Below are 27,707 nucleotides of genomic sequence, written 5' to 3' on the forward strand. Positions count from 1 at the left end.
AACACAAAATCTGTTCTGTCACGTTTCCCAACTGCTAAAGCATTTCAAAACAGGAAACTGGCATCCGGAACATTTATCAACGGCGAGACATCCAAATTTAGTAACAATAGACATGATACATCGAAAATAAAAAACTTCCAAACCAGAAACCTTTAATAAAAATTCACGTAATAAACCATGCCAATGTCAAAAGTACCTCTTTTCTGCCTTCCCCCACTGAAAAAACCACGATGGACTCTCCATCGGTTAAGCGTCCGTTAAGCTCCCTGGCGCGCGCGCCAGGGCCGCCCCCGCTCCGCGCACGCGACCAAAGGCCCACTCTTTCCGGAAGGCCCGTTGCCGCGTCACGTCACCTCGCTCTCCCCTCCCCCACCCCAAGGAAAAAAAGCCCGCTTAGCATCACGTAAGCTCCTACCTATCCTTCCACGACTCAAACGCCACAGACAAATACCTGTTAACGAATGTAATGAAAGCACAAACCGCCCAGCGCGTCGAAACACCCTCAAGGAAAGACCTCCAAACCGGACAAAGCCTCTCGTCACTGAGCCCCGCAGCCGCGCGAGCCGCTATTTATGCAGCGTCTGTTGCGTGACTACTCACTTCTACGTAGCTGTCGTCTTCCTGCGCCACTGAAAGTAGTTCCGCGGGCCCCACCTCCCACAGACCAATTAGACGTTTCAACAGAGCTCCCGGTTCCTCAGAACCGAAGCAAAGAACACTACCAAACGAGCGCCCCTGTATTCCCGGCGACCCGTCTCCTCTTGTACAAAAAAAATTAAAAAATCATCAAGCGGATGAATCCAAGTTAAAGGGCCCGCCCTCGAAAGCTCTGGAAACTTCCTTGAGGCGCCAGCCCTGATTGGTGAGGAGACAAAGATGAGGCCGGCGCTGATTGGTGGAAGTCGCGGGCCGCTCGACTGTTGCTGGGCTGGGTTCTCGGGCAGTTTAACGTCGACGTTGCTAAGTAACCGAGTGCGCATGTGTCGCCACTCGTCTTGGCTGAATACTGATGTTTCCTGCTTGAGGTGGGGGAGGGGCGTCTTCTCTTCCCGCGTCCCGACCCCCGGGTCCCGAGTTCCCCGTGGTCCTCTCGCACCCCTCGCTCGCTGCAGAGTGAATTGAGACCCCACGCTGCTCGCAGTGGCTGGTCGCTAGCTTCGCCTTGGTCCCTCCAGTGTGGACATTGATGCTTACGCAGCCAGTGTTTTTAGTTGCTTTGTCTTGTTGCTAGCGGCCCACAGGCCCAGATGTGGGTGGGAGTAGGGTGGCTGCGGAGCTGGAAGCTGAGGTGGAGACCCAACCCAGAGCCCCGCCGGCCCTGCCGAGTCTTTATCTCCTCAGCAATCTACAAACAAAAGGAAAGAGGAGAAATGTCCATTAGACTCAGTACCCGGGGTTTACCCACCTCTCCAATTTGGTGTGCCTATTGTGCAAAGGAAGGGAAGGGGCCAGTTAATTTTAGAACCTCAGGTCTAGGTTCAGAGGTCTTGGGTGTGGTTGCTTTTCCTTCATCGAGATAAACAAGGAAGGAGCAGAGCTGCTCCGATTGCGTTGTCATGCGGAGTCACGAGGATGGCCATGTAAATAACCTTGAAAACAGCTTTGTTTGCACGGGCTACCGACTTCCGTACAGTAAGAAGTCTAGAAATGTTAAATAAACTTAACTCTGTAAAGGTTTACGAGTTATTATACCTAAAGGAAACGTTAGTAACATATCTAGTTTGCCTAGCATGAACCAAAAGCCTCCCTTAGATTCCCCAACCCAAAGTCGGCTGCTTTCTAAAGAGCAGGTAGAATTTTATTTGAAGTGAATTGAAATTTAGAAAATGTCTACTTTGCATAGCATTTTATTTTTATTAGGCTGTATAAGTTGGACCTTGTTTGAACAAGCAGATTATGTCTCTTGAGTCAGACATTTTGAGGCGCAGATTGAACTAGAATGCAGATTTTATTATGACTGATGTGATGACTTCACTGGGGTAAGTTCCAGCAATTGCCAGAACTGGTTATTGCTTCCAAGTTTATTGTTTTGGTTTGTTTTCAAAGTAGATCATTTGGTGACTTCAGCCCAGTAATAATGTTTCAAAAGAATGGCATCTGGACTCCTGCAGTGGACAAGGTAGATTTTTTTTCCCCCCATAACATAGCTTTTGTTGTTTATGCTGTGTTGTCTCTCAGCCCCACCCCATCGAGACTGGGCATCACTATGTAGCCCTGGTTGGCCTGGAACTACTTTGTAAACCAAGAACTCACAGAGATCCTCTTGGTTCTGTCTTCTGAGTGCTGGAATTAAAGGCATGGACCATTATGCCCAGTATGATGTAAACAGAATTGTTAAAAGTATTTTATGTCTATGAGATTTTTCCTTGTACATCTCTCTATATACTACCTGTGTACCTGATACCTGAGGAGCTCAGAGGAGGATATCAGATACCCCAGAACTAGACAAACTGTTGGGAGTACTCGTGTGGGGGCTTGGGATTGAGCAGCTAGTGCTCTTAACTGCTCCAGCCCTCTAGAAACAGATTTAAAAAAAAAAAAAAAAAAAAAAAACAGGACAGTATACATTTTGAGATTAGAAGTTTAGTGAGTTAGCACTGTGCTCAACAATATTTCTCCAATGAAAAAGGAACTTTTCTATTTTTGTTAAAAAAAAAAAGATTGTGTCATCTTTAGACCCTAAAACACATGAAAAGACCATGGTGTGTGTGTGTGTGTGTGTGTGTCGCTCTGTAGACCAGGCTAGCCTCCCATCTCAGAGATCCCTATGTCTCTGCCTCCGGAGTGCTGAAACTAAATGCTTGTAAGAAATATTTATTTATTGGCTGGGCAGTAGTGAGTGACACATGCCTTTAATCCAGAACTGGGGAGGCAGAGGCAAGTGGATCTCTTGAGTTCAAGACAGGGAGCTCCAGGATAGCCAGGAATACATACTGCCTCAAAAACAAAAATAAGAAAGGAAAGGAAGGATAAGGAAAAGACTTATTTATTGAAATAGGGTCTCATGTAGTTCAGGTTGCCTGCCCTCACACTTGTGATCCTCCTGCCTCTACCTCCTAAGTGCTGGGATTCCAGATGTGTACCACCTAACTGTAGTAGCAGGAAAGAAGGTATTCTGAGACATTCTGAGATGTCCTTCCATTAGGGCCATCAGACCTTTCACACAGGAGACCCCAAGAAGTTGGAATTTATTGAGGAATTCCATGCTAAAAGAAAGGAAAGGCTTAAAAGCCTGGTCCTTGCCTTATAGGAATTTCTATCTTAGGAAGAGATTTCACCCAGGTCTGACAACTTGTCAGACCACCTTGAAGGAGAAACTGGAGCCCAGACAGTGATGACTGTGGAGACCACACTTCTGTCACAACTGCTTAGTTATGCACACAACTGCCTTACACCTAAAATATTTTCTCATTTTTAATTATGTGTATATGTGCGGGTACATGCCTGTAAATACGGATGTCTGCAGAGGCCAGAAGAGGGTGTTGGATACCCCTGAAGCTGTACTTAACCCCCTGGAACTTTAGTTACTCCTGGAACTGTAGTTACCCCCGAAGCTGTAATTACCCCTAAACCTGTAGTTACAAGTGGTTTTGAGCTGCCTGATGTGGGTGCTGGGAACCAAACTTGGGTTCACTGCAAGAGCGTCAAGTGCTCTCAATTGCTGAGCCATCTCTGCAGCCCCTTTATTTAAATCTAAACCTCATGTTGGCTCTTTGAAGATAGACTTGAGGGGAAGGCACTGTATGTCTTCTTCATTTGTTCCTCTTTCCAGTGGCACCACATTAGCTAAATCTCCCTTTTCTGTTTTTCATGATTACTTGTCTGATTGGCCTGTTGAAGACAGGTGGCCAAGCCTAACTTACTAGGACTGCCAGGGCCCAGGCTCTGACTGTAACTTTTCAGGTCTGTGGTGATATTCAAAATACAGTATTAAGGGGCAGGAGATACAGCTCAGGAGTTGAGCCCTTACTCCTCTTGCAGAGGACTTCAGTTTGATTCCCAGCACCCATATCAGGTGGTTCTCTGTGTGAGCACCTGTGTGCACTGGTCTAGGTAGCTATTTGTTTAACACAGTTAGGAGACGGAATTTATTACAAGTCAGAAAATTTAAAAGTAGGTATAGTCAGTCACTCATGCCTGTGAATCCCAGCACTTGGCAGAGCTGGGGCAGAAGGATTGCTAAGAGTTTGAGGCCAGCCTAGATAACATAGTGAGTTCTAGGCTACCCTAAACTACAAAGCATAGCCCTGTCTCAAAAAATAAACAAAACAGTGAGAAGGTCTGAAGAGGTAACTTGGTTGGTACAGTGCTTGCCTAGGAGGCCCAAAAGAATCCTCAGCATATAAACTGTGTCATCTTCAGCTACATAGGCCAGGGGACCAGAAATTGAAGGTCATTCTGGGTGCCTAATGAGTCTAAGGGAAGACTGGGATACATTAGATTGTCTCAAATTTTTAAAAAGATAGACATTTTTATATTGAGTACCCAAATGAACATAGAACAAAATTCTATAACATCAGAGCTTTTTTTGGTTTGTTTTTTTGGTTTGTTTTTGTTTTTTTGAGGTCTCACTATATAACCCTGTCTAGCATGGAACTCAATATATAGACCAGCCTGGCCTTGAACCCATAGAGATCCACTTTCCCTTTCCCCCCAAGTCCTAAGATTAAAGCTGTGCACACCACCACGGTCCAAGAATGTTAGGAGCCCTTGATTCTCCTACAGAGAACTAGAATTCAATTCCTAACACTTAGATGGGGTAGCTTATACCTGCCAGTAACTCCAGCTCTGGAGAATCTGTCACCCTCTTCTAGCTTCTACAAGCCACACAAATGTATATAGACAATACTTTTTCTTTCAGTTGTGGTAAGATACAGTAAACATAAAAATTACTGTTTTAAGCATATTGTTTTCACGAAGTAGTTTCACTATGTTGTCTAGGCAAGCACATTCTCCTGAACTAACAGTCCTGCCCCAGCCTCCCCTTACTTGATTATAGGAATTCAACTTCATGCTTCCTTTTTCCCTCCTTTTTATTTTTTGGAAAATTTAAAAATCACATTTATTTGTGTGTATGTGAGGTGGAAACTTAAGGGTTCTTTGGAAAGTCAGTTGCATGGTGTTTTGCTGGAACAAACACATAAAGGAGTGTTTTCCTGAAGTGGACACAGGTGAAAGACTTAAGGCAGACTCGTGAAGGAACGTTTCACTGAAGCAGACACAGGTGAAAGGATGTTTTGTTAAAGCAAACACGTGAAAGGACACGTGATGAAGGATTCTTTGCTAATAACACATATGTATCGGTCCACCTTACATTGTGTAATTAAGTTGCATTTGTTGGGACTCCATAGAAAAATGCACAAAAAAAACCTTCTGATGCTTTGCTGCAGTTTCTAGGACTCGGGCTGATTGGCAGAGTGATGTCAGCTGAGACAAGTACACATACTAAGACAAGACACGTGCTGAGGCAAGACCCACAGAGGACCTGTAATGTTTGGAGGATAAGACTGGGCAGACAGTGATGGAGGCTGAGCTAGGCTTGCTTATAGAGCTAGCTGTGGAACACTTGTGGGTCTTCTGCTTGTCTTTGCTTCCCTGAGAGAGGCACTGCTGAGAACTTCTCCTGGGCTTCCTCCCTGGTCCCTCCTACTGACTCCAGCAGAGGCTGGGGCCTGGCTGTCTCTGCTAGGTAGTACCACCTGCTGATTCATGTTTGCTATCCTGACTCTTGTGAAATGGACCGCTGGTGTATCTGTGAAGTGTTTGCAAGTGGACTGAGCTGCCAGTGCTGACCTGTGAACTGAACTGCAGATTTCCAGACAACACAGACAGGAGTTGCTCCAAAGAACCTTTCTAAACAGGTCCACTTCCCCTGTATCCTTTCTTTTCCACTACCTCTGGTGGGTGGTGGGCTACAAGAGAGGTTTAAATGTTTAAGAACCATCATTAAAAATAGGTTTTAAAAGAATTAAAATTGCATGTATGTGCCACAATGGATGGTCAGGGGGCAGCTTGAGGGAGTTGGTCAATTCTTTCCTTCTACTGTGTGGGTTCCAGAAATCAAACTCAGATCATCAAGCTTGGTGTCAAGCACCATCTGGCTGGCTACATTTTTTTCTTTTAGACATTTGAGATGTAAATCTGTTTTATTAAATAAGCTCATATCATTGTATAATTGTCCCCAGTATCTGGTTTCTGAACTTTTTCTTCTTAAACACTGAAACTGTCTCCAGAAACACCAACTGCTCTTAACCACGCCTGTAGCCATCACACAACCACAAACAACCCTTACATAGCCCCCACACAGTCCCCATACAGCCCTCACAAAGCCCTCACACAACCCCCACACAATACCCACACAACCTCCACACAGCCCCCACATAACCCCCACATAACCCCCATACAGCCCTCACACAACCCCCCCCCAGCCCTCACACAGCCCTCACATAGCCCTTACACAACCCCCCACAGCCCTCACACAACACCCATGAGTACTACTCTACTTTGATCTCTATGCACGCAACTATTTTAAGACAAAAATATCACTTTCTATTTTCTTTTTTAAAAGTACATTTTTTTGTTTGTTTTGTATTTTGAGACAGGGTTTCTCTGTGTACCCCGGAATGTCCTGGAACTCACTCTAGACTAGGCTGGCTGTGATTCAGAGATCTAGGCCTGCTTCTGTCTCCAAAATGCTGGGATTAAAGAAGTGTGCCACAGTGCCCTGCTGTTATTTCTATTTTATGGGTGTGGCTATTTTGCTTGTATGTATATCTGTACACTACGCGGTGTAGTACCAAAGGACAGAAGAGAGTGTTTGATCCCCTGGGACTGGAGTTAGAGACTGTTGTGAGTCACGGTGTGGGTGACCAGCAGCCAGGGCTCTTGAGCACTTGAGCCATCTCTCCAGCTCCTACTTTTTACTTTCATGAATTAACTTTTATTTATTATTAATTATTACTATTTTGATTTTTTAAAGACAGTGTTTCTCTGTATAGCCCTAGCTGTCCTGGAACTCACTTTGTAGGCCTGGCTGGCTTCAAACTCACAGAGCTCTGCCTCCTGAGCACTGGGATTAAAAGTGTGTGTCCTCATACCCCAGCTTATATGGACTTTTTTGTTTTTGTTTTTTTTTTTTTTTTTGAGACAGGGTTTCTCTGTGTAGTACTGGCTGTCCTGGAACTTACTTTGTAGACCAGGCTAGTCTTGAACTCAGAAATCCGCCTGCCTCTGCCTCCCAAGTGCTGGGATTAAAGGCATACACCACCACTGCCCAGCAAAGTCAGATGGTAGTGGCTCATTCCTTTAGGAGGCAGAGGCAGGTGAACTCTGTGTGTTTGAGGCCAGTCTGGTTTACACAGAGTGCTAGGACAACTAGAGCTTCATCGTGAGGCCCTATCTCAAAAAAATAAAAAAAAAAAAAAAAAAAAAAAACAGGAACCCTGAAGCCATTAAATTACTCCCCATTCTCTTTCCCTCAACCTCTAGTAACCTGTGTTTTATATTCTATTTCTAAGAATTTGAATCCAGGCAGAATTTAGTGTCTTTTCTGGTAGGGAACATTTTGACTGGCTACAGAAGTAGATCGATTTCCTATTGTCTATTTAGAAGACAGCCCATGTTAAATAGAAGCTATAATTTCACAAATTCATGGGTGCTATTAAAAGGGGACGACATCCAGAAATGATGTACATAGAAAACATGAGATCTTAGCTGGGTCATAGCAGTGCACACCCTTAGTGCCAGCACTCGGGAGGAAGAGGCAGGTGAATGTCTTCATTCAAGGCCAGCCTTGTCTACAGAGTAAATTCTGGAACAGCTAGGGCTACACAGAGAAATCCTGTCTCAAAAAAGAAACAAACAAACATAAAGAAAACATGAGATCCTATAGTGAGCCACTGAGTTCAGTCTGTGTGTTTGGTTTAGTTTGGTGTCAGTACTGGAGATTGAACTCATATATAATCTATATGATGAGTGCTTAGTACGGGCCTACCACTGCTATGTCCTCAGCTTTATGTTTACTTAAACAATCATTTTAGCTGTTACTTGTGCATGTGTGTATGAGAGAGACAGAGACAGAAAGATGAGAAAAAGACATGATTGTGTGAATGTGAGAACACAAATGCCCTGGATCACATGCAGAGGTCAGAAGACATCTTGGTTCTCTCCTTCCGCAGTGAGTTCCAGGCCTTGAACTTGTATGGTAAGTACTTCTGCCTTCTGAGCCATCTGACTGGCCCATTTTTTACTTTTTATTTTGAGACAGAATTTCAGGGTCTTACTCTGAACCCTAGGCTGGCCTTAAACTTGGGGTCCTTCTGCCTCAGCTTCCCTAGTAGCTGGGATGACAGGTCTGTGCCACCATATTTAGTAAGTTTATTCTGTTTCTGTGGCTATATTTTTCTTTGTTTTCTATTGTATAAATGAAAACTTGTTTTCTGTTTTCTTTATCAGGTTTTAAAAGGTATTCATCTTGTTGACACACAATTTTTAAAAATTCAGGAAAAGTTCCTGTGCTCCATGCATAAAAGGAGAAGCATATAGATTTTCACACTGAAGTAAGAGGCCAGTTTTACGAAGGAAAGCAGGCAAAACTAGTATGGGAATTCTCGTTTGCTGCACTAAAAGCTAGAAAGTAGAATGTTGTATACAAATTTTGAAGAGAGAAACTATGACAAAAATATACATTCCCAAACAAAACCTCATCACATTTTGGGTAAAAGAAAGGCAATTTTAAAATAAAGAACTCAAAACATTTATCAGCCATGATTTTAGCTAAGACCATTGTATAATCAGTTGATACTTGTGTCAGAAAACTGATAAATATGGCACTGTGAGCAACTGGTATTGTAATTACCCATCTAAGTGGATATAGTTCAGTGATTCAACAGATTCAGCCTTATTCAGGCTCTGTTCTAGCAATATCAAAAATTACAGATGCAACAAGAAGTGTTTCCTGTGGAGGTTCAGGAATGAGTCAAACGGCACACTTACAGGAGCTGGGCATGGGAAAGTAAGAAGAAATCACAGTGTGTGTGTGTGTGTGTGTGTGTGTGTGTGTGTGTGTGTGTTATGTGCATATGTGGGTGAGCACCTGTGTGTGCAGAAGCCAGAGGAAAATGCCTGCTGTTCTGCTGAGACGGTCTCACTGAACCTGGAGCTGGGCTGCTCGAGGGTGAGCTTCAGAACCTTCCCATGTCTGCTCCCACCCCTGTTACACTCCCCCCCCCCCCCCGCCCACCACTGGGTCACAGGTGTGCACAGCCACACAGCTTTTTATGTGAGTGCTGGGGATTTGACTTTAGGGGAACTTTATCTGACTTTATTAACAAGGACTTAAAGGCAGTGGTATTAGTACAAGGATTGGTAAAATACAGCAGTGGAGTGGAATGGAAGGTTAAGATAGACCACACGTGAAGGAGCCATTGGTATTTGACAGACCACGTGTAATGAGGGGGCTGGAAAGATGCCAGAGATTAAGAGGACTTGTCCTCGCAGAGGACCCAGTTTAATTCCCAGCACCTGTGATAGCTCGTGAGTATCCACACTATTAATTCCAGTTCTAGGGGATTTGACACGCTCTTCTTGCTTCTGAGGGCACCAGCACGAAAACAGTGGACATAAGTGTAAGCAAAGCACTCATGCACATAAACCAAAAATACATGAGACTGTGCTGGTTAGATTTTTTTTTTTTTTTCAACAAACTAGAGTCATAAGGGAAGGAGGGAAGCTTAGTTGAGAAAATGCCTCCATCAGATTGGTGGGTAGACAAGTATAGCAGTCTGAATGAATATGTGGTCCTCGGTTGGTTGTTTGGGAAGGATTAGATATGTAGCCTTGCTGGAGGATGTATGCTACTGGGGGTGGGCGTTGAAGTTTCAAAAGCCTGGACCAGTCCAGTCTCTCTGCCTGCTGCTTTTGAACCAGATGTGAACTCTCAGCTACTCCAGTGCCATCTCTGCCTGCCTGCCACCATGCTCCCTGCTGTAAAGGTCATAGACTTTAACCCTCTGCAACTGTAAGCTCTCAAGAAACTAGTATAAATTGCCTTGGTTGTTGTGTCTTACCACACCAATAGAATAGTAAGTAAGACAAGTCTATAGGGCATTTTCTTTATTCATGATTGATGTGAGGGCCCAGCCCATTGTGGGGAGTGCAGCCCTTGACAGATAGTCCTAAGATAGATGTCTGTGTGTGTGTGTGTGAATATATATATATTACACACACACGCATATATATATATATATATATATATATATATATATATATATTACATACACACACATATATAAAAAGCAACCCAAGAGGGTCATTCATCCATGGTCTCCACTTCAGTTCCTAACTTCCCTCAACAATGGACTGTAAGCAGTAAGAAGAAATAAACATTTTCCACCCCAAGTTTCTTTTGGTCATGGTGTTTATCACAGCAATAGAAAGCAACCTAAGACATAAACCTGACTTTAAAAAATGGACTTTTAAAAACAATAAATTTTTATTGTGTCTGTGGGTATGTGCATGCATGGGTGTCGGTGCTCAAGAAGTTGAGGAGACATCAAAGCCTCAAGTTAGTCAGTTGTGAGCTGCCCAAAGTATGTGTTGGGAACCCAGCTAGAGTTCTTTACAAGAGCAGTACCAACTCTTCAGTCCAAAAAGGATTCTCAAACAGAAACTGTCCAAATGTTCAACAGACATATGAAAAGGTAGCATTACTACAGGACAAATAAATGCGAAACAATAGGAAGTGATGTCATCGCACAGCCACAGAAAAGCTAAGCATAAAGACCAGCAGTGTGAATTCTGTGAGGCATGGAGCAGCTGCAGTCCTCATATAGTGCTGGTAGAGCATAAAATGAGCCAGCCAGGTTAAAAAATTGTTCAGTAGTTCCTTAAAAAGAATGGTACTAGCTGGGCATGGTGGCACATGCCTGGCATCCTAGCATTTGTGACAGGTAGAGGCAGGAGGATTGTTGAGTTAGAGAACACTGACTATATAAGACTTTCTCACAACACAGTCTTAACCTGTGAACCAGAAATTATACTTTGAATGTCTGGAGAGAAATTGGTCTACAGAAAGACTTGGGTAAAAATGCTAATGCGAATACTAGCCTGATCGCATTTGCACAAATTAGAAACTCAAGTATTCATTAAGAGAATAATGTAAAGGGATTAGGGGATAGCCTGCCACACAAGCATGAAGCCCCGAGTTTGGATCCCTAGCACCCATATAAAAGTGGGCACTGTGGTCCCAAGTCTGTAAGCCCATCACTGTGGGGCTGCTAGGGATAGCCATCTCCTTGGGTTCAGTGACCTTCCAGCGTAGGCAGAGTGAGTTCCTGTTTCAGTAAGGAACCCTGTCTCAAAATGCAAGTGGAGAAACTATGGAGGAAGACACCCATCATTGAACTCTGACATACACATGCAACACACACACACACACACACACAGAGAGAGAGAGAGAGAGAGAGAGAGAGAGAGAGAGAGAATATAAAAATAAATGGTGATATATTCATATGTTAATTTTCTCCCCCACTGCTGCGCCACAACCAAAAACAACTTGGGAAGGAACAACTCCCTGTGCATACTATTGAGAGAAGTCAGAGCAAAAACTGACTCCAAAGCCATGAAGGAACACTGCTTACTGGCTTGCTCCCCATGGCTTGCTCAACCTACTCTCATAAGAGCCCACTCTCCCATCAATCATCAATCAAGGAAATGACCTACAGACTTACCTACCTACTAATCTGATGGAGGGAGTTTCTTCAGTTAAGGTTCCCTCTCTGATGACCCTTGCTTATGTTGCATTGACAAAAGCCAATCTGCACAGATATATTCTCTCTCACACACACACATATATTCAATGATTTCCAAAACATTGAACAGTTTGGCTGTTGGGAGCCGACTTTTAGCAGAAAGCGGCTAGATCATCTTTGCAGCCATCTGGAACCATATACCCTGATAAGAGATTTGGTTTTCAACAGCCTACAACAGCTGAAGCACACTCTGATATTCCACATATTTTGTGTTGCTGTTTATTGCCCCCAGCTGCAAGGTGCAGGTGGTAGCCACGCCTGCAAGGCATGCAGTTCACGTGCTGTCCATGTGCTATCCAGGCCATATATGCCTGTAAGGCACACGTGGTATCCAAGCCTGCAAGGTGCACGGTGCACATGCTATCCACGCTATAGACGCCTGTAAGGCTTACGTCATATCAACACCTGCAAGGCATGTGGTATCCACGCACCTACAAGGCACGTGGCAAAAGCATATAAATACCTCAGAATTCAATAAAGGAGACTTGGTAAACGAGACTTGATCAGAATCTCTGTCTTGTCTCCATTCTTTGCGTCTCTTTTCCTTTATATTCTCTCTCTCTCTCTCTCTCTCTCTCTCTCTCTCTCTCTCTCTCTCTCTCTCTCTCTCTCTCTCTCCTCTCTCGCTAGACCCTGACCTTCGGACCGGAGCGGCAGCTTGGGCCAAGACACAGTGGCCGCCAAGTGTGGAGCGGAGCAGGCCGCAACATTTTGGCCCACAAAGCCGGGCAGTACGGGCCGAGACAGATGGCAAAGAAGAACTGATGGTATAGACTGTCTGTTCCCCTCCTGAATAAAGATTTTAAAAAAGTGTAATGTGTATCAGGAGGCAGAGGCAGGAAGATCACAGTGAGTTCAAGATGAGCCTTAACTGCAGAGTGAGTCCCAGGCCAGCCAGGGCTACAGGTTAGACCTTGTCTCTAAAGAAAGACACAAAACAGACAAAAGTAATTCACAGTGAAAAAAAGTCAAAACAGTGGTCACTTCTGCTTTCTTTTTGGAGATATTCTAGTGTGCTAGGATGTGCCACATCTGAACTGGTAGATGCAAATCTGTACATTTAAGATATGGGTACAGAGGAAACACCAAAACAAATTATGTATCTAGAAGGTTTCAATTATTGAGAACTTTGTGTTAAAACTTAATAAGGATTTATGAATTAAGCTGTATTTGCAGAAACCCATATTTTCATTGTTAAAAAGACAATGGGTTCTTTATTCTAGTAAGCGTACAAATCAACAAAAACAGGACTAAGTTGAAAATGAAAAATGAGTAAAAAAAATGTTTCTTTAAAAGTGTGAGAACAACTAAAAGGGTTTGGAGACTATCTGGGATGCCCCAGTGGGTGTTTTTTGTGATTTTTGTCTTTAAACTTCAATACCATAGTCTGCAAAAGCATATGAATGGAATATAATCCTGGATCCATTCATTTACTTAAAATTGAAAACAAAATCTGAGGCTTGGGAATTTGGTTCAGTGGTAGAGTGCTTGCACAAGGCTCTGGGTCCTTTTCTCAGTTCTCAGCAAAATCACCAAAAAACCCTGTTGGCCATTGATCAAACTGATTCCAGCTGTCATTTATGCTTCAAGTAGCAGATGTCCCACAATTTACCTATGTTAGCTCAGTTTAGGTACATGATGGCTTCTGCAAAGTTGGTAGCGTTACCACCTTGGAGACCACTAAGTCACCCAAGCGTGTCAGCTCTGATACAGCTACGAATTTATGAATTGAGGCCTGACTCAGGTCCCCAGTCGCAAATGTGTAGTTGGAAGTCCTGGCGTCAGTGGAGACCGGAAGCGTCTTCGCTGATCAAACGGGACCCGCTACCTGCAAGCGCAGGTGGAGACGCGGTCTCGTAAGACCCTCAGCACTCGGCCACACGGCCTAGGGTCTCTCGTTGGGTCCCGAGCTCGCGTGTTCAGGCCGCGCACCACCCCCAAGGCCTTCAGGTTGTCGGAGGCGGGGACGCGCATCGGCCGGCGGGAGCGCGCAGAGCTGAGAGCCCTGTGAGCCCGGCTGAGGGAGACATGCGGCGGACTCGCAGCGCCGTGGCCACTGACCCGCGGGAGCAGCGGCGCTCGGGGGCCTCCGGGGGTCTAAGCGGCGGCGAAAGCCGCGCGCGGCGATCCCAGAGCAGGACTAGGGCCGGGGGCGGGGGCGGGGCGGCCGGTCCGCAGCCGTCGGCAAAGCCGCGGCCCAAGCCACCCCCGCGGGCCCAGGAGGCGGCCGCCGAGGAGCCGCCGCCGGCGGACACCCCCGCCGCCGCGGTGTCGGCTCTCGACCTGGGGGAGCAGCGGGAGCGCTGGGAGACGTTCCAGAAGCGGCAACGGCTCAGCTTCGAGGGCGCCGCCAAGCTGCTGCTGGACACCTTGTGAGTGTGTCGGGGGCGGCGGGCCCGCACATGCGAGGCGCGCACGGGCGGCGGGATCTGAGGCTGAGTGTGGAGCGGTGGCGGGCTGCTCCAGACGGTGTCCGGCTGAGTGCGCGGGAGGGCCCTCCGGGTGAAAAAAACAGACACCCCCGGTTTCCCAGCTACCAAGACCGTTTTATCCGTATTTGCACGTGCTTTCGGGGAGTGGGCGGGAGGAAAGGTCGAAGTGGAGAATTTAGTGGCCTGGGGAGCGAAGACGGGTTGTTCCGATCAGTTCCCAGTTCCCTGGAGGGAGGGTGCGGGGTGCGGTTATTGATCTAGGAGGGAAACGCGCGCAAAGCGTTGTCCAGGACGGTCGCTTGCAGGGGGAGTGGGGAACTAAAGCTTTATGCTCTCATCCTGGGTCCGGGCTGGCAGGCTTGGCTTTGCGCTCCACGGTCTGTGCTTCTGAAGTGCTTCCAGCTTCTTTGATGGCCTAAGGAGCAGATCAGAGGTCCGCTATTGGGGAAAGAGCTGATAAATACTCTGGCCAGATGCCTGCTCTTTGGGAAAAGTGATGTGAACCCCTTCCTCCTTTACCCATTGTGCTCCGAGAAATCCCGAGTACCCTAGTCATAGTTCTCACTCGCAGATGAATGAAAAAGAACAATAAAAAATGAAGAGAACTAACATTAACCTAACAATTGCTTAGCAATCTGAACTACTTTTCATAACAAGAAGATGTTCTTTTTGTCTTTGTTCCAGAAGAAGTTCTCTTGGTTTTGGTGCATCCTCTAAGAAACGGATTGGTTTTTTTAGCTTTCTATGTGTTTCTTCTCTTGGGCTATAAATTGAATGCTTTAAAACATTAAAACAAAAATCAGTTAAAACTTAAAAAATTAAATATAGCACGGAGTACCTGTTGTGTACTAGCTACTGGGAGATCTAAATGATACCATACAAGACTCTGTAGAGCTGGGCACAGTAGCACAAGCCTATAATCCTAGCATTCGGGAGGCTGAGGCAGAGGAGTACAGCAATTTCAAGGGCAGCCTGGGCTACAGAGATAGACCATTTCTCTGAAGAAAGAGAGAAAGGAAAACAGAAACAAGCCCGTGAGAAGGTGGTCCACGTGTGTAAGTAAACCAAGGGCATGGAAGGTGGAGGCAGGACGATCAAGTTCAGGTTCATCCTTGTCCACCTACTTAATTTGAGGCCAGTTTGAGCTGCAGTGAAACCCTGTCTCGAAACAAAAAAGCTCCAATCCCTAGACACACAAAGCAAAAATTTGAGGCAATATTTCCCCTAAAACAAAGTGATAACGATCTAAAAAAAAGATACTAAAAATATTGGCATGAAAAGAGGAGTTTCACTCACCAGATTAGCGTGCTGTATGCTTGCTTACATTTAGTTTATGGTCTACTAAACTAACTTTTGAAAAAAGAAAATGTATGTTCTATACACTAACATTTGGTTCAAATATCGCATAAAAATTGGAGGACTATATAGCAAATATGGGCTCTCTTAGTAGGAAAATCACGGGGGGGGGGCTCGCTGTGTTATTTGGATTTTTTTTTTTTACAATAAGCATTGTATATGGAAGAAGAAAATGAGATGTTAACTTGTTAGAGAAACCTAGGAGAGCTGCTTTCAATCTTGCCTTTAATCAGATGGCAAATTGAAGCTGCTGTGAGCTGTCTTCCCTGTGGTGGTTATTCAGAAGTCACAGTGAAACATTCTCTCATTTATTTTTGGCAAGAATATTTAGTCTTTTGGGGAAGGGGCTTCATGATGTTCATTGAATCTTAATGTTCAGTTATGGGGCTGGCTCCAACTGTATACAATTGTGTGCAAAGTCGTGTACTTGAGAAGCTTGGGGAGAGCGAATGGAGTTAGAGAAACCTTTGTTGTCCCCCCAGAAGGCAGCTGGGCCACCTGTCTTTCTTTCTCATAGCCACTTGTACCATCTTTATTACAATCAAAACTGGATATTGTTTGGCCAGTTTGCTTAGTGGCTGCGTAAGGCTAGTAAGGTTTTTTATTGGTCCTTAGCTTATAATTTATATATATATATATATATATATATATATATATATATATATAAAACTAATCAGTTGACATATACATAAAAATGTTGGGGTGGGGGCAAATGAGCCAGGCTACTCTCCTATCCTCATATTTACTGAATTCTGGGAATATTTTATTTTGCAGTCATAAAATTTAAGACAGTTCCCAGTGAAAATACTGAGCCTCTTTTATGAGATGCACCTGGACGTCATTCATATATATATATATATATATATATATATATATATATATGGCTTTATTTTAAGAACAGAAAGACAGCATGAAGGAGCCAGGCCCCTGCTTGTCTGTCAGAAATTTTTATGCTCTAGTTTTTATTTCATTTAGTGAGTACCAGGGCCTGGTGAAGCACACAGGAGGCTGCCACTGTGGAGCAGTTCGTTTTGAAGTTTGGGCTTCAGCAGACTTACACATCTTTGACTGCAAGTGAGTATTTTATCTTCCCAAATTGGCTTAGAAGACTTGAAGAGCAAAAAAGGGCTGTGTTTCAGACCAATGTGGGGAGTCAGGGTCTACATGAAGCAGTGTTGGCCATGAGCTGATAACTGTTACCTCAGGTACTGAGGACACAAAGGTTCATTGTTCTGTTCTTTGTCTTGTGTACGACTTGGAACTTTCAGTGATAACTAAAAAAAAAAAAAAAAAAAAAAAAAGTATTATATGTTATTCATTTAGTGTGTGTGTAGATCAAAGGACAACTTGTGGGATGGAGTCTGTTCTCTCCTTGTCCTAGGGTCATCTGGTCATCAGGCTGGTGGCAGGTACTTTTACCTGCCAAGTCATCTCACTGGTTTGATAATTTTTTTAAAGTGGGGGAAGGCTAAACATTCTGAGTTAGAGTAACACCCACAGTTTGTGTGTTCAGGAGCCTGTGTGTGTTTGCACCACAGAGTTACACAGCAGCACAGTTCAGGTGACAGAAATGTGGCTTATAGGCTCGGGCCTCCAACTGATCCCACTGATTTAGGGATGATTAGAAGAGGTAGATCAGGCTGGCCATAATGCCCTGTTGGTTTGCTGGGAACCCCACTTTGAGCAGAATCTTAGGAGTCTATCAATGAAGCTAAATGGAAGTAATCCGGTGTCGAGTTATTTACACCTGGAAGCTTTTCATGTACTGAGTCTCTCTCTGTTCATGGCATGAAGCCCATGGTACCACCCTCAAACAGTGGAAGGCCTGCTTTTTTTTCCTTTTAAGAATTATATGAGTAGCTGGGCGGTGGTGGCACACGCCATTAATCCCAGCGCTTGGGAGGCAGAGGCAGGCAGATTTCTGAGTTCGAGGCCAGCCTGGTCTACCAAGTGAGTTCCAGGACAGCCAAGGCTACACAGAGAAACCCTGCCTCGAAAAACCAAAAAGAATTATATGAGTATACTGTAGCTGTCTCCAAACACACCAGAAGAGGGCATCAGATCCCATTACAGATGGTTGTGAGCCACCTTGTGGTTGCTGGGAATTGAACTCAGGACCTCTGGAAGGGCAGTCAGTGCTCTTAACCACTGAGCCATCTCTCCAGCCCTTGAAGGCCTGCTTCTTAGCATCTTCCCTGGCATTATAATAGAGCAGGAACAGGCTTTGCCTTCTGGACTGGCTATGGGCATATACTTAATTACTAAAGAGATCCAGTCCTTTTTCTTCTAGTTGTACCTAAATCTTATATGAAAAATAAATATTATAAATATTATTTACTATAATAAATAATAAATACTCCTCAAGTGTAGAACTGGCTAGGCCATTAATGAAGTCCAGATTTCAAAGGAAGCATTATGGCATAATTTCTTAGAGAATCCTATACTAAGTCAGAATACTTTAAAGTGTAAATTAGGACTGGAGGTAGAGCCTTTGCCTAATGTGTACAAAGCTGGGTTTGATCCCCACCACTGCATAAACTTGGAATGATTATATGCCTGTAGTCCCAGAGGGAGGTAGAAACAGGAGGATCAGAAGTTCAGGGTTGTGTCCTCAGCTGCATCAGTGTTTGTGACCAGCTTGTGTACATGAGACTCTTCTCTCAACATAAGCAAGCAAGCAAAGAAATTCAAGGCCATCTTCAACTCTATAGTAAGTGTGAAGCCAGCCTGGGGATACATGAGACCCTGTCTCAAATATAAAATAATGTTAAAATTGTAACATGATCCCTCTATTTCAAAGAACAGAATAAAGTTAAAATTTTTTAAAAACTTACCTATTTTATGCATGTGGATGTTTTACATGCATGAATGACTGTACAACATGCGCCAAGAATGTAGAAGAAGGTGTTTGATACCCTGGGACTGTGAGCTACCAGGTGGATACTGGGAATTGAACCAGAGTCTGCTGCTACTCCTAACTACTGCTCTTAACTGCTGAGCCATCTCTAGTTCCAAAGTTAAATTTCTTTAAAAAAGGTGGAGGTTACTTTAGTAGTAGTAGGATGCTTGCTTAGTATGCATGGTACCCTGGGTTCAGTGTTCCTAAGGCAGAGAAATAAAAACAGACAAAAATAGTGGGTTGAAAAGATACTGACTCAATTTCCAGTTTGGTATTTCTGGGTAAAATGCTTGGAGCTTGATTTTCTTATGTGGAAGTAGAGGAAATCTCAGGTTCCTTCCTCGGTTCTGATGTGCCTGTCTCCAGAGGCACGAGAGTATAGCAGTGTCTGAAAGTCATTTTCTGAGTGTCTTTTAAGTCCACTGTTTCTCTTCAGGGTCGGGAGGGGGGGCAGCAGAAATGAGGTCCAGGATTGCTGAATGCTGTGTGGTCTCCCCTGCTGGCTCTGTCACCAGTAGGCTTCACTGCCACGAAGAGCTGAGGCTTCAGGTGGCCTGTCCAGCTGCCTAAGCCCTCTTCCCTGGATGGTGCTGAGAAGGGTGCCCTACTTGAGGTCAGCTGGTTCTGCAGGCATTGGGCTGGGTTTGCTTGGGCACGTGGGTAATGCAGATGACGACTCACAGCCCGCCCTTGCTCTCTCTTGTAGCTGTAGCATTTGCAAGAAGAAGCAGAATAGACACTTCATTGTTCCAGCTTCTCGATTCAAACTCCTGAAGGTTAGTACTTAGGAGGAGGGTAGAGCCCATGTATAAGGACCACAAGCCCCGCCCCATCTTCCATCCTGCTATCTGTAAACTGGGAGGGACAGAGAGTTCAGCAGGACATTTTAAGGACTTTGAGATCCTTTTTTTTTTTTTTTTTTTTTCCCTTAGATGGAGCCTCTCAGTGTGTAACCTAGGCTAAGCCTCAAACTTATGTTCCTTTTACCTAAGCCTCCCAAATGCTGGGGTCACAGAGTTGTGTCACTATTCCTGGTTGATTATTTTTCACGTTTAATATTGTTGCTCGTAGGTTTGCCACACTGAGTGCTGTCTCTAGTCCACAGGTGCACTTTAACTGAGTTGTTTTTCTTTTAAACTTTTTCATTTAATTTTTTTATTTATTAGCGGGTAGGCACCTGGCACAGCACGCTTGTGGAGGCCAAAGGATGGCTTGGTGGAACAGGTTCTCTCCTACCTCCACAGGGTTTTTAGGCATCAGACTCAAATCACAGGCTCTGTGGTAAAGCACCCTTACCTGTTGAGGCGTCTCACTAGTCCCTATTTATTTACTTTTTGAATTGATAAATTGTTTGAGACAGCCAGGCTGGCCTTGAATTCCTGACCTTTCTGCTTCTGCCTCTGGAGGGCTGGGCTCACAGCCACATACCACTATGCCTGTCTTCCTTTTGTTTTCCAAAGCTTATTTGATATCAGTGTAGAAACATTTTCAAATTCAGAAAGCCACAAAAATAAAAGTCATTTTGAAAACTGAAGAATTACCTGAATAACCCATATTACTTTTGAAAAAAATATAAGAGAAATAAAAACACTCAAAGGTAATCATTGTTATTTTGACACACCTTTTATACATTATTATTCCTTTCCTTCCGTCACCCCTCTCTCTGACTGAGGCTCACGTGTCCCAGGCTGACCTTGAACTCCCGATCCTTCTGCCTCCATCTAAGTGCCAGTATTAAAGGTCTGTGCTACCGTGCCCTTATGTATTGCTGGGGGTTGAACCTAGTGCTTCATGGGCAAGCTCTGTAATGGCTGAGCTGTTTCTGGCCCTGTACGTATTATGTTTATGTAGATATGTATCTAAACATCTGAGTCATCTGAGTCAGCTCACATTTATTTGTTTTAAATATGGGATCCTGCCCTGTGGCCCAGACTGCCTCCTGTGCTTCTAAGAGCCACCCCTGCCCCAGTCTCCTAAGTGCCTACCACCCCAAGTGCATGACCTTGTTAGTTTGGTTGTCATATATTTTTATCAAAATATTACATAAGCCAATGTGCTGGCTAGTTTTATGTTAACTTCACATAAGCTACAGTTACTAGAGAGAAGGGACCCTCAATTGAGAAAATGGCTCAGTAAGATTGGGCTTTAGGCAGGTCTGTAGGGCATTTTCTTAATTAGTGACTGATGTAAGAGGACTCAGTCCTTTGTGAGTGCGGCCAATTTGAGCAACATAGCTACATCCTGTCTCAAAAAAATGTTTGTGGCTGGGGAAGCAAATGACTATTCTGGCCAGGTGTGGTGGTGCATGCCTTTATTTTCTTTCTTTTTTAAAATTCAGTGTGAATATCTGCTAGGCAAGCACTGTATCACTGAGCTGCATCCCCAGGTGTGTTTACGTTTAATCTCACCTTGGACTTGTGCAGGTTACTTCCCTCCCTCTCAGGCCAGGCCCCTCCCTCGCAGGCCAGGCCTCTGGCTGGCTCACCCCCGCACACACTTGCATTTGCCACAGTGCACTCCTGGCTTGATCTCATTTAAGTTAAGAGCACTGGCTGCTCCTGTAAAGCACCCAGGGTTGATTTCCAGCACCCACACAGTAGCTCACAAGCATCTGTTAATTCCTGTTCCAGGGGATCTGATGCCCTCTTCTGGTCTCTGAGGGCACTGCATGCATGTGGTGCACAGACATACACACATAAAATAATATAATTTCTTAAATGAAATCAAGCCAGGAGTGCACTGCTGCAAATCCAAGAACTAGGGGGTCCCAGTGATACCCAAATCCTCTTAATCTATGCACCCACCAATTTGATTCCATGTGCCCTGCTCCTAACTAGAATGCCATGGCCTACCATCATCAAAATTTGCCACGTGGAGGTAGGTGTGGTAGTGCACGCCTTTAGTCCCAGCACGTAGGAGGCAGAGGCAGGCAAATCTCTCTATTTGAGGCCAACCTCGTTTACAGTGAGTTTCGGGATAGCCAGGTCTACATAGTGAGACTCTTGCTTAAAAAAAAAAAAAAGTCTGCCACATGGGTCAGTCCTTGACTTCTTGCCAGGCAGAAAACACCAACCAACAACAAATCCAATGACTCTGTCATTTTTCATTCTTTGGCCTGTGCTAGAAAATTTTATATCAACTTTACACAAGCTAGGATCATTGGAGAAGAGGAAACCTTACTTAAGAAAAAGCTTCAATAAGATTTGTCAGTAGGCAAGCTCAAAGGGCTTGGTTAAGCTTTGAAACACATGAATCTGTAGGGACCAAACCTACTCAAACCACCACAAGGCTCTCACTGACCCTGGTAGTTCTGATGTTCCCAGTATGGGGAAGAGCCCTTTAAGCTATCATTACAGGAGGTCCTTGTGTGCACACATAGCTCCAATTCAGAAGACCTTAGGAAGCGCAGAGGCTTTCTTCCTGCAGTAGATGGTATGTAGTGATCCACGAGGAAGTGTGAAAAGTACACTAGTAGTAAGACGTCTGGCTGCAATTAACTCAGTGGTTAAGAGCCCGAGTGTGAGTCAGGACCCAGTGTTTCTGATTTCCTAGAGCACTAACACATACACAAAATTAAAAATAAATCTTAAAAAAAAAAATTTTAGGCCGGGCGGTGGTGGCGCACGCCTGTAATCCCAGCACTTGGGAGGCAGAGGCAGGCAGATTTCTGAGTTTGAGGCCAGCCTGGTCTATAGAGTGAGTTCCAGGACAGCCAGGGCTACACAGAGAAACCCTGTCTGGAAAAAAACCAAAAAAAAAAAAAAAAAAAAAAATTTTTTTTTTTAGGGGCTGGAGAGACCGTTAGAGCACTGGCTGCTCCTCCAGAAAACCCAGGTGCTGTAGTCCCAGGGGTCTGATGCCCTCTTCTTACCTTTATGGAACCAGGCATATACCAGGTGTATATATACATACATGCAGTCAGAACACCCAAATACATAAAATATAATAGATAAATAAAAAAAATAATAAATGGGGCTGGAGAGATGGCTTAGTGGTTAAGAGCACTGGGTGCTCGTCCACAGGATTCAAGTTCAATTCCCAGCACTCACATGGCAGCTCACAGCTGTCTATAACTCCAGTTCTAAGAGGTCTGACATCCTCATACAGGCATACATAGAGGCAAAACAGCAATGCACATAAAATAAAAAATAAATTTAAAAAACACTCAAAAATGTTAAATTTACTTTTTATGTATGTGTGAGTCTGTGTATATGTGCATGTATGTGTCTACATGGCTGTGTGTACATATGCAGAAGCCCACAGAGGCCAGAAAAAGGCATTGGATCCCTGGGAGCTGGAGTTCTGAGACATTGTGAGATGTGTAAAGTGTGGGCTTTTCTACACCCTCCCTTGTTCTCAAATAATGACGTGACACAGAGACCTTTATATTTACTAGAAGCTTCTTGCACTATAGCTGGGCAGATACTCATCTGTTCTAACCTGACTATGCTGCTATGACCTACTTCCCAGTCACATGCCCATTACCTGACATCTTGGCCTGGGTCATGGTCGTCTTCTCCTTCTGTGTCCTCATGGCTCCCCCGTCGTACCTGAGAACCCCCAGTCCTTTGAAAGAGCAAGAAGGACTTTTAACTATGGAACCATCTAGCCCCTTGTTGTCATGACTACTGCTATTCTTTTTTGAGACAGGGCCTCATGCAGCTCAAGCTGGCCTTGAGCTAGCTTGGGTTGATATTGAATCTCTGATCCTCCTGTCTCCACCTCCCAAGTGCTAGCATTACAGGCACGCAACACTACCACTAGCCTAATGTGTTTCTGTATCTGCTCTTCAATGCCATGCTAACCACCATTGTGGTTTTTAAAATCTTCATTTCATATGCATTGGTGTTTTGCCTGCATGTATGTCTTCTGTGTAAGGGTGTCTGATCCTGTGGAACTGGAGCTACAAACAACTGTGAGCTGAGCTGCCGTGTGGGTGCTAGGTCCTCTGGAAAAGCAGCCAATTCCATTCCCCCAAACACTGAGCCATCCCTCCAGCCTCCACAGTTTGTGATGTTAAAAAAAAAGATTTATTTATATTGTTATGTGTGTGTATGCGTTGCTATTAAGCACATGTATGTGCGGGTGCCCACAGAGGCCAGAGGGGTTGTTAGGCCAGTTGCTCTTATGTATGTGCGTGTGCACATGCGCATGTGAGTACAGGTGCTGTCTGTGCACATGCGCGTGTGTGCTCGCTGTGAAGCAGGAGTTACAGGCAGTTTTGAGCTTCCTGAAGTTGATGCTGGGAACAGAACTCTCAGGTCTGCTGCAGTAGCAGCATGTGCTCTAACTGCTGAGCCATCTCTCCAGCCTCACATTTGTGATTTTTTTTTTTTAAATCCTTTTTCACCAAGCAATAAGAAATATCCTGTGGGGCTGGAGAGATGGCTCAGTGGTTAAGAGCACTGACTGCTCTTCCAGAGGTCCTGAGTTCAATTCCCAGCAACCACATGGTGGCTCACAACCATCGCTAATAGAGTCTGGTGTCCTCTTCTGGTGTGTCTGAAGACAGCTACAGTGTAGTCATAAATAATAATAAATAAATAATATTTTAAAAAAAGATCTTGCCCACATAGAGAGCCAGTCCCTCAGATCTCTTATGGGTCTTCTGTTTGACATCAGTGAAGCCTGAGGATGCTTTGTTCACTGTGCAGTTGGCATAAGAGATCCACAGACTGTCATGAACTCTTGTCTGGGGAATGGGTCCCTGACCTCAAGACGCTCTCAGTCTTTTCTAGGAATCTCAGGAGCTGTACCCATAACCCAGAGAACTGTACAAAAGGGGACCCCCTCTAATCTTTCAAAAGATTGACTTTTAATAACATTAAATGATGAATTTGTCTGTTTGTCCCTGTTTTCTCAGGGTGCTGAAAGCATAACGACGTACACGTTTAACACACACAAAGCCCAGCACACCTTCTGTAAGAGATGTGGTGTCCAGAGCTTCTATACTCCGCGCTCTAACCCCGGGGGCTTTGGTGAGTGAAGGGAGTGTCTGCGGGCTTGGGACCCCGAGGTGCCTAGGGTGCTAGTGGTTGGACAGATGGGCCCTGGCATGTGTCAGAAGAACAAGGTGGTTTTTATCACTGGTACTGTAGGGCTGTGGGGAGACCTGCAAGGTAGAGAGAAGATCAGTGGGGTGCGGTGGAGAGAGGCGGGTGGTTAAGACCACTGGCTTGTTCTTCCAGAGGACTAGTGTTCGATTCCCAGTCTCTATCTGAACTCTTGGGAGTCTGACACTCTCCTCTTGTCTCTGTGGGCACTGTATGCATGTGGTGCACAAACAGATCTGCAGGCTAAACACTTATACACATAAAATAAATATGTGTATAAAATAAAATTAAAATAAGAAACCAAGATGGGTAGGAAATGGGCCTGTGGCTTTGGGGAGGCCTCTGGAACAGTGAAAGGACAAAGGGAGGAAGAGGCCAGATTGATGGCTGTTGCTGATAGTATTTTAAAACAAAAGTAAGGGCTATGGCTGTCGCTCAGTGGTAGAGTGAACACTTGCCTAAATAAATAAATAAAGTTTAGTTCCAGGGGAAAAAAAAAAAAGAGTTCTCTACAATGGCTACTGACTGCATGGACTGTATACTCGATTTCATGTCCACAGTTAAACAAAAGGAAGGACAGAGGGGGAGGAGCCAAGTGTGGGCGTGGTGGCAAACATCTTTGATTTTAGCACTGGGGAGGTAGAGGCAGGTACATCTCTGTGAGTTCTAGGCCAGCCTGATCTACAGAGTGAGTTCCAGAACAGCCAGGGCCACGTAGTGGGATCCTATCTCGAAAAAAGCATCAAGAAAACAAGGTGTGCTGGTGCCTAACCCCAGCACTCGAGAGGAGAAGGCAGAGTATCAGAAGTTCAAGGTCACCTTCAGCTATGTAACTACTTTGTGATTAGCCTAGGCTAGAGACCCTCCTGTCTCAAAGATATGGGGAGCTGGAAAGTCAGCTCCGTGGTTAAGTTCTCTGGGCGATCTTGCAGAGGACCTGGTTTGGTTTCCAGCACCAAAAGGTGGCTCATAACCATCTGTAATCTCAGGGGTCCAGTGCCCTTTATTGTCCTCTGCAGGCACCAAGCATGCATATATGCATATTCATGGTACACAGGCATGTATGCAGGCCAAACACCCATACACAGAAGAGAAATGTATTTTAAAAAAAAAAAAAAAAAAAAAGCAAGAGGAGCCTCTAGATCCCTCTTTAGGCCCTGCTTGACCTGGAGGTGGGGTGGCTACAACCCCCCCTTAGAGTAAATGGAGACTGGCTGTCCCTGTGTAATAGCCCCACCTGAAGCTGTGGGTGCAGCTGTGACTATGCCTATGCTTGTCTTCTGGCGCAGAGAGGAGAAGGCATGATGTCATGCCAGTCTCGTCACCCCATGTCTTCAGCTGCTACTGCTGCTGGTTCCTGGTCCACCAAGCCCTGGTTCCTTGGAACAAGAAAGGGTTTTTTGTTGTTGTTCATTTGTTGGGTTGTTTTGTGTTTGGGGAACTGTCTTTTACTGTGTAGCCCAGGCTAGTCTCAAGGCAGGCTTCCTGCTTCTGAGGCCTAAGTACTGAGATTATGGCATGTGGCATCATGCCTGATCAAGAGAAGATTTTAATAGTTATAAAGTCCTGTATAAGTTGCAAAGTATTTAATTCTTTATCTAAACCCAGGAAAAGCCTGAGAAGTTTTCAGGCTGCCACTCTGTGCCAGGCCTGAGCTTTCCCAATACTTTTCATAATTAATGGCCCCCACCCCTCTTTGTACTTAGGGACTGAAGACAGGGCTAGGCAAGTGTTGTACCACTGAGTTTTGAATGCTGTGTAGCATCGGTTGACCCTCACCAGGGCGTCAGATCTTCATGTGGCAGGTGAGGATCATAAGCCAGAAGGTGTAGGCCGACTAGAGCACTGTTAGTACAGTGTTCGTAGTCAGCAGGCCACAAGTCATCCTCATGAGCTGCCTGCCACTCAGGTAGCTCACGTGTGGGATAGTGGTGCTTGCAGGTGAGAGCTTGTCTGACACATTCTCTGGTCTTACCCACACTTGGAACCTCTCTCTCTGTTCCACTTGCCCCTAGGAATCGCCCCACACTGCCTGGACGAAGGCACCGTGCGGAGTGTGGTCATTGAGGAATTCAATGGCAGTGACTGGGAGCGAGCCATGAAAGAGCACAAGACCATCAAGAACATGTCTAAGGAGTGAGCAGGGCAGCAGCCCTGTAGGTTGCGTGGGTGTGTGTTGCTGTGCAGGCCTGGGCTGCCATCTCCACTCCCCGTGTTCCTGTGGTTCGCTCCAGCCACCATTTCTTTAGGCAGCTCTGCCCTTAACCCAGGTTTCATGTAAGACAGTTAACCTCCCTTCCTACCAACTTTTGTGTGATCTTTTAGAAAATAAATATTTCTGACACTAATGCTATTACTATGACGTATTACTTTGAGCTTTTACTTTTGCTTCTGAGCAATTAAAATACTTCAGAGCAGATTAAAATGGCAAGCACTATTAAGATGCCTTCCGCCACACTGGGAAGAAACAAGACTCAAACAGCAGTTACCACCAGAAGACTGAATGATTACAGTCCATGTGAGTTGTGAACACATGAACTCTAGGTGCTCAAGGGTGCACAGTACTAGTCCAGGAGAGTCTGGGGGGGGCTGTGACAGGAGTCACTCAGGACATGCGTTTTTAGTTTATTTCTTATCGATGTATTTGATTATTTTTGTCACAGTGGACTCTTAGTTGACAGTCTTTTTCTTTTTCCTTTTGCCCTCCTCCCAATAGTTTGATCATGTAGCCCATGTTGGTCTGTGTCTGCCTGTCTCAGCCTCTGTGTGCTAGGTTATTTTTTTTTTTTTTTTTTTGGTTTTTCGAGACAGGGTTTCTCTGTATAGCCTTTGGCTGTCCTGGAACTCACTTGGTAGACCAGGCTGGCCTCGAACTCAGAAATCCGCCTGCCTCTGCCTCCCAAGTGCTGGGATTAAAGGCGTGCGCCACCACCGCCCGGCTGTGTGCTAGGTTATAAGCATGTACTACTGTGCCTACCCACATTTTTAAAAATAAGGTAAACCAGCTTCTTTGTTTATTTTGGTTTTCTGTCGTCGCGTGCTGTGGTTCGCAGCTAGGGCCATGTGCATGCCAGGCGGCAGCCTTAGCCGCTTTGGTTCTCCCTGGTCAGACAGATGTAACACAAAATGTAGCGTCTCAACCACACACGGGAACACA

The 27,707-nt window shown here is 44.9% G+C and overlaps 1 protein-coding gene and 1 long non-coding RNA gene across 2 annotated transcripts; one reads left to right on the forward strand and one right to left on the reverse strand.

Annotated features, from left to right (window-relative positions):
- Nucleotides 1-449: 449 nt before the first annotated feature.
- On the reverse strand, nt 450-1,583 carry LOC143442783 (uncharacterized). Its single transcript, XR_013111273.1, has 2 exons — nt 1,466-1,583; nt 450-1,345 (listed from the first exon to the last, which is right to left on the reverse strand). It is a non-coding gene; the product is annotated as an uncharacterized LOC143442783 (long non-coding RNA).
- A 12,120-nt stretch (nt 1,584-13,703) lies between these two features.
- Cenpv (centromere protein V) lies at nt 13,704-26,898 on the forward strand. The gene is made up of 5 exons (XM_034504209.3): nt 13,704-14,182; nt 16,574-16,672; nt 19,204-19,273; nt 24,361-24,475; nt 26,566-26,898. The coding sequence occupies exons 1-5, from the start codon at nt 13,839-13,841 to the stop codon at nt 26,688-26,690; spliced, it is 753 nt and encodes a 250-aa protein (XP_034360100.1). The 5' UTR covers nt 13,704-13,838; the 3' UTR covers nt 26,691-26,898.
- Nucleotides 26,899-27,707: the final 809 nt, after the last annotated feature.

Source organism: Arvicanthis niloticus, chromosome 6 (genome assembly GCF_011762505.2).
Source record: "Arvicanthis niloticus isolate mArvNil1 chromosome 6, mArvNil1.pat.X, whole genome shotgun sequence".
In the NCBI taxonomy this organism is placed as follows: Eukaryota; Metazoa; Chordata; class Mammalia; order Rodentia; family Muridae; genus Arvicanthis; species Arvicanthis niloticus.